At 38.6% G+C, this 7,421-nt stretch overlaps 1 protein-coding gene across 1 annotated transcript; it reads right to left on the bottom strand.

Moving 5' to 3' along the window:
* Window positions 1–2,802: 2,802 nt before the first annotated feature.
* On the bottom strand, window positions 2,803–6,823 carry LOC307003290 (zinc finger MYM-type protein 1-like). The gene is made up of 3 exons (XM_079621543.1): window positions 6,523–6,823; window positions 6,273–6,347; window positions 2,803–5,585 (listed from the first exon to the last, which is right to left on the bottom strand). Exons 1-3 carry the CDS (start codon window positions 6,632–6,634, stop codon window positions 3,208–3,210), a joined length of 2,565 nt encoding a protein of 854 aa, XP_079477669.1. The 5' UTR covers window positions 6,635–6,823; the 3' UTR covers window positions 2,803–3,207.
* Window positions 6,824–7,421: the final 598 nt, after the last annotated feature.

Here is a 7,421-nt window from a genome sequence, read left to right as displayed (position 1 = left end):
TGCAAATCATCCATACGTCACGCGAACATGAAAAACCCAGGGAAACCGCTCAGAAATGTTAGCCTTCTGTTAGCGATCGCCCTCGCAATCAGAGGCATAATAAGACCAATGCGACGAAATCTCAGTTGAGGTGAATTTATTTATGCAGACAGTGCAATTCCCACAGCAAAATCCCACAAAGAAAAATAATATAAAAATTAAATGTTGAAAAGAAAACAATATAGATTTACAAACTTTGTGGGAAAGTAGCCACAACAGCAGTTGTATCGTTTGGTTCACAAACTTTCCGGGACACAGACTTCTATTAGTTTACTTCCACCTCACAAAAACCAACCTGACCCTCTCTTCCTCATGCACTAACACTGGCAGCCATTTATAGTCTCGGCCACCCCCTGGAGTGTACCCAACATGGTTTCTCCCAATCATTCAATAAGTCCACCATGTTTAAATACTCTGCTTTTGAAACAATACAGGTTTGGTCACTTGTGTTTCACAAGCAGGTAAGTTATACATGTTATACTGTATAACCCAATCTTCAATAAAGATTTAAAATGAAACATGTGAATTGTGATTATTTATAACACATTGTACCCTCACCTATCTTAAAACAAATTATACACAATACCTTCAAACATTCACCAACATTGCACAAGTCCGCATATGCATGAAATGTTAGCATTTTGACATACAAAATGTTGTGGAACAGAAACAACAACCAGAAATATTTATAAGCTATCATTTTATTGTCATCACAGTTTGCCAAGCACCCCTAGTTCCCGCGTCCATGAACCTGGTGTTCATTATATATATGTGTGTGTATTTTGTACATTTTAAAAAGCTATTTTAACCAGAACAAATTTAAAATGTATTCCCAAAATCGTGCAGCCCTAGTGTCTAATGATATTAGCATGTTCAAAGCGTTTTTTTTTTTTAGGGACCAGATGCCTATTGATGAGTCCTGCTGACTTCAACGTGAGCATGAGCATGGTAAAGTGAAAAATCAAACACCTTGGAAATGACAGGTATGTACTATGTTTCAGGAATGGTGTGAGACTGGTTAAGTCTCTGTCTTTAGTTCAGTGTGTTAAATAATGTGCTTTTTTTGTCATTTGTTGTGTATCTTTGGATTAATGTCATGTTGTAAATAAATCCAAACAATCAAAAAGCCATTCTTTTTTAAATCTCCTCATTCTTTGTGCAAGGTTCCTCATAGGACCCGATAGCACCTAATAGGGCAATTATAGGAGGGTCTTTGTCTTACTCAGGTGTGAAACACTCAATATTTATGTTTACGCTTACACAGCTTTCTTACACAAGACATGTCTTACAAATTTTAAATAAATAGATTGTCTTATCTGAATGAGTAGTCAGGGTGATTTTCACATAGTTTTGGAGCAAATATTCTAGGCTACGTGATACAATTTTCAAAAGTCTTGTGAAGAAATGATCCGTTTGGGTTTCATGACCTTATTATAGTGACTTTTTTTTTTGTTATTTTCACAAACCACGCATAAATGTCATCATCTCAAAACTACAACATTTTACATGCATGCTGCTGACATATTATTGTAGCAGAGTTTGTGCTGAATACAGTGTAATAAGACTTTAGCAATGAAAATGTCACAAGTAACAGAAATAAGCACAAATGTTAGAGCATGTCAGAACTCCTCCAGGACCCAGAAAACACCTCAGGCCCCAGAGAGGGTTAATGCCAAACCTGCCTTATGTGTAATTTACAGTACATGTTTTTTATTTGAGTGTTGATTATTATATCCAAAAATAAATAGAAACTAAATTTAATCATTTCAAAGTTTATTTGTCACATACCAGTTATAGAATAAGAATAATTATATAATACTTTAGGCTATGTTGATAATTGTAACCTTTAATATTATAGTAATTTTAATTAAAGGCAGGGTAGGCAGGTTTTTTCTAAAAAACTTTTCCCCAAATTAGTTTAAACTGTATTTATATGTGACCCGCCCAGGGGCGCCGCCAGGAATTTTGGGCCCCATGACAAAAAAATCTAATTGGGCCCCCCCTGCACAGCTGTTGTCACCAAATCTCTAGGACCTAACTGTCCCATCAAAAGCTTTACATAACTCTAATCAAAGCCTTGCAACTGTCTTGCTTCTTGTAGTTCAATACTAGTACTAGCACAATATTTACTGCTGGTGATTTGTAAATGCAAGTCTGCATACATTATGCAGTTCACTATTTGATGCCAGATTAAAAGCCACCATAAAAATGTCCTTAAAGCAACAGTATGTAAACATTTTTACCTCAAAATAATGTTTCCAAAATCGTTTCAGTGGTTCATCAAGTTGTAACAGGGTGAAAGGCACTTATGCCTCCGCTTTGCGTCTCTATATTTGCTATTACCACAGATCAGATATTATTTTCCAGATCGGGTCGTGTTTCTGTAGTTCGAATAAGACATAAGAAACTACAAATTTGACTTGCTTTACGGCAAGCGTTACAATAGTCATTATTTTGTTTTTCGTCGTTTCTGATGTCGCAATACATCATACTTTAATAAAATCATGCAACATACTCTACCTTGTTTGTGGACATCGTTCATTCCAAAGCCGGTGCTAGATAAACAGCGAGTGTGTGTGAGACGGTAGGCTGCGGGTGGTGAAATTATTTACGACAGTGGTAATGGACAAATCCGCTTCCAACCTGTAGGGCGATCGAAGAGGAAAAGTTCCATAGTGCTGCTTTAAGGCAATCCTTTACAGTCTCAATGTATTTTTATTGTAAAATGAATGACAGATTTAAAAAAAAGAAAAACGAAAAAACTTAAATATATATTAACTTTTTAATTAAAAAAATGAACATCATATCAAAACAGCAGATTTTTTAACATAACTGCACAACTAACAGTACCAGTGACATCAAATTAAAAGGTAAGTTAACATGGTACAAATAAGAACAATGGACTCCTGGAGTCTGGACCCCAAGACGTTTCTCTCAAATAACAGCTCAACATTAAGCTTTAATAAAAAAAATTAACATCATATCAAAACAGCAGATTTTTTAACATAACTGCACAACTAACAGTACCAGTGACATCAAATTAAAAGGTAAGTTAACATGGTACAAATAAGAACAATGGACTCCTGGACCCCAAGACTTTTCTCTCAAATAACAGCTCAAGTTTTTGGCAGTTCAGCCAAACATCTTGCATCTATCACTAGACCTTGCTCAGCCTGACTCACCAAGAGCCCAGCGCCGAGCCTTCTTGCTAGCAAAGTCATTGATCAAGTCTTTGAAGTCTAGCTTTCTAGCCAATTGACTTTCAATGGATAACATGGCAAGACTGCAAAGCCTGTCCTGAGACATAGTGGACCTCAAATAGTTTTTGATCAGCTTTAGCTTACTGAAAGCTCTCTCCCCACCAGCAACAGTCACAGGCAATGTACAAAATATACGTAAGACAATGCAGACTTCTCCAAAAATGCTATCTAGCTGCATCTTGTTAATTGCATTCAGGAGACCAAGAGGGGACAAGTTAGGAGGGAAAGTGGCAGCATATACTGCATTCAGGTGTCTTATTTCGTTTTCAAACTCGGACGTGAGATCTCTGGAATATTTTTTGATAAGTGGTTGGCACACTGAAGGGACTTTATCGTCACTAATCTGTCCAACTTTTAAAACAGCAGAGAATTCCTCAACTATTTCTGCAGTGGTGCGGAACCTGGTGTCCAGATTACTTATGATGCTGTCCATAGCAGTAAAAAACACTGTGTTCCGAAACACTGTTGCTGCACTGTCATGAGCTGTCTCCTCTTGAGAGGTCTCATCATGGAATCTCTTCCTTTTCTTTTGCCGACTGTGTTCCTTGCTAAACTGAGGTGCGACATCTATTTGTGTTGCAATCAGTGTTGCCTCAGACAGGAGTGACTCCCATCCATCTCTAAGAGCCAGCATCTCTTTTGTTAAGGCATTGATATTGGATGCCTCTGTGTCAATAGAGATTTTTCCAGACTGGATAACCACATTCCTGTCATCAATGCACTGCAGCACTTTGAGCCAGACAGTGAGTAGGACAATAGCATTGAATGACATGAAGTAGTTCTTCAGACCACTAGCCTCTGATCTGGCCTCGTTGGTGAGACTACATGTCGTGAGTATTCTGTCAAGGGCCTCAATGACAGAAGGAAGGTGTTGTGCTACAGGTTTAACAGCCATGATTCTTGAACTCCAGCGGGTATCTGAGAGGCGATGCAAAGAGCAACCTGTTTTCTCTTTGTAGATGGCCCAGCGTTCTGGGCTGGCACTAAAAAGTGAATAAAGGCGATTGATGCAGCCAAAAAACGTTGCTACTTCTGGGCTTGTCTGTGCAGCATGCACACCTACAAGATTTAAGGTGTGGGAGGCACAGGGTGAAAATGTAGCTAGAGGATTTTTCTTTAATATCTGGGCTTGGACTCCCTTGACCCTTCCTGACATGTTTGCCCCGTTGTCATATCCTTGCCCTCTGCAGTCCCCAATGTCTATCCCTTTGTCATCAAGCACATTTTCAACCATTTCTGCTATCTCACTTCCTGTTTTTTTGTGAAAGTCCTTAAATTCTAAAAACCTTTCTGTGATCTCCCAGTTGTCTGTTTCTTTGCTATACCTTACATATCTGATGAGCACCACATTCTGCTCAGTGTGGGAAATGTCTGGTGTAGCATCACAGATGACTGAAAAATAAATAGCATCTTCCCTTTCCTTTAAAATTGTTCTCAAAATTCTTCTGCCACATAAATCAATAAATTCATTCTGAATGTCAGAGCTCAGATAATGTGTCAGCCTGGTTCCTTTTTTTTTGTCCCTAACTTTTTGCAAGTGCTCATTAAGCAGTGGATCGTAATGAGACAAAAGCTCTAGTGTGCCTAAGAAATTTCCATTATGGGTATCATCTAGGTCTTTGGTTTTACCCCTGAAAGGTAAATTCCTTGATGCCAAGTGCAGTGTTACATCCAGGATTCTCTGCAAGAGAGCTCTGTTTTTCTCAGTTTCTGTTTGGATCTGCTTTTGCAACTGAGAGTCAATGCCACTAACAGCCATTACTGACTGTTGCAAGTTCTTCCATTTCAAATAGCAATCTCTATGTGCCGTATTCTTCTCATGGACAGGGAATTTATCATACATCCTACGCCACTTTACATCAGACATGTTATATCCCTTTTGGCTGTTCAGTGCACTAAGAGAAGGTCTTTTTTGTAAATGAGAGAAAAGCACACATGGGATGCAATACAGAGCATTAGAAGATTTGCTGTAAGTTACCCAGTCTCTCTTCACCTTTTCCCTCCCATTGGCTGCCTTACTGTACAATAAGTATTCTGGGAATGGTTTTCCCTCAGAATCCTGTGGCAGTAGTACATCATCAGCATCTCTGGTAGACAGTGCCCTCACAAAAGCCTCCCTGTCCCTGTCAGTCAAATCCGCTGGCAACAAACCTGGGTCAACATCCTGCCTATGACTTCTGCCTTCTTCCACCATGCATCTCTCATCCTCATCATCACTGTAACTTTCTTTCCCTTCTACCATTCCTTCCACACTTCTTCCTCCTTCTACCTGAGAGGGCCCTGGCTCTGTAGGATGCACACAACAATGCATGTGGATATACATACTGCATATACTGTGATATATACAGGATATTAAAATATGCCATATACCAATAAATGACACTAACACTACAGAACAATGACATAAATGACCTATATAGTATCACCACCACTTGATTACATACATTAAATACAATAGATTTGTGTGTGTGTGTGTTTGTTTGTTTGTTTGTTTGTTTGTTTGTTTGTGTGTGTGTGTGTGTGTGTGTGTGTGTGTGTGTGTGTGTGTGTGTGTGTGTGTGTGTGTGTGTGTGTGTGTGTGTGTGTGTGTGTGTGTGTGTGTGTGTGTGTGTGTGTGTAAGCTTCTCAAATAAATTGCCCCTTCATGATGGGAATAATAAAGTCTGTATTATAGATGTCATTTAACGGCCAAAATTCAATCTAAATCAACGCATCAAACTGGATTATTTTAATATTGTCTGTAATTTCAGGTAAGCTGCTCATTGTTTCTAACTGCATCCAGTACAGACAGGAGTTTTGTTTTTCTGTCATAATGGTCATTATGTGAGAAAATAATTTGTGTTTGATTTCTGTCATTAATAAATATTTAATTTTCCTTTTTGTTATGGTAAAAAAAGAGCAATAGATTAGAGACAGAGAACCACACATAGACTCCCTGTAATGATGCTAAGTCATTACCACAGTGTTGCTCACCTTCTTCACTGGGACAGGGAGGGGTGCAGTTATGGGGAGACTGGGGGGCTGGTGACTCCTCTGTTGTTAAGTCTGCTAAAAGGGGCATGGACAATGATTTAATGTGAATATCTTGCTAAACGTTTCCCTGCACTGATTAAATGTTGATGAAATTTAGGCTTACTAGGCTAACACTAGCCTGCAGCTAGCTAGCTTATTTCACTATGGACAACAGGTTAATAATACCACTCACAGACTAAAGGCTACCCACCTTTCTTGGTGAAAAACTTGGATACAGAAATACATCCTTTTTTTCGTCTTTCCTCTCTCTCCTTTCTCTCTTTCCTTTTCTGAAAACCAGATTTTATTTTGCTTCTCAACATTATGATCTCTGTATTTCTAGCGCCAGTAGCGCTCCGTGCATTGACTGTCAGACTGCAACTAACTAATCACCGTCCGTCACTGATCATGAGTGCGCTAAGGCAGGACCAAACCATTTCATGCAGATACAGGGGGGTGGTGGTCGGTCAATATTGATGTTTTATTTTTTGGTCAATGGGGATATTTACATCATTCATTTTATTATTATTTGAAATATACTCAATGATGATAGTTTATATAGTGTGTAATATAATTTTTTTTTTTTTTTTTTTTTTTTTTTTTTTTTTTTTACCTATTTGTTGGGGCCCCTGTCAGTCAGGGGCCCTTGGAATTGTCCTAACTTTTCCCCCCTATACGGCGCCCCTGGACCCGCCACAGAAAGTAAGGACACAAGTCGGCAGCACAACTTTTGAGCAAAATGAGAAAGAAGCGTTTTTTTTCAAAACTGGTGATTTTCGATTTTTGCAGAATCTGTTAGTTGAGATCACGAAGAAGCCTCTCCATGTTTTAGATATCAATATTGGTATATTTAAAATCGTACATTTTTAGGTTGAAATCGGCTTGTTTTGTGAGATTCTAGCTCGCAGTAGGGGCGTGTCATTGTCTGTGTGTATTTCCATACTGGATAAGCCAGCTTTTGTTTCTTTTGTTATTGCCCCCGCCCTCCAAGGGAACAGCGTGGTAGGACTGGGCGATATAATATCGATATAAAAAATATATTGATATATTTTTTAAATGGGATATGGAATTAGACCATATCGCATCGATATAGTTCAAAGTTGCGCTGTG

The sequence above is a fragment of the Phoxinus phoxinus genome, assembly GCF_949152265.1.
Source record: "Phoxinus phoxinus genome assembly, chromosome: 8".
Lineage (NCBI taxonomy): Eukaryota > Metazoa > Chordata > Actinopteri > Cypriniformes > Leuciscidae > Phoxinus > Phoxinus phoxinus.
Note: the sequence above shows the minus strand (reverse complement) of the source record. Positions and strands in the feature narration are given on the sequence as shown.

Coding starts and splice junctions, on each gene's coding strand:
- LOC307003290 (XM_079621543.1), bottom strand. CDS start 6,634: ATGTTGAGAAGCAAAATAAAATCTGGTTTTCAGAAAAGGAAAGAGAGA. Junction 6,348..6,522: donor CAAGTTTTTCACCAAGAAAG/GTGGGTAGCCTT, acceptor TGCCCCTTTTAG/CAGACTTAACAACAGAGGAG. Junction 5,586..6,272: donor TCCCTGTCCCAGTGAAGAAG/GTGAGCAACACT, acceptor TGCATCCTACAG/AGCCAGGGCCCTCTCAGGTA.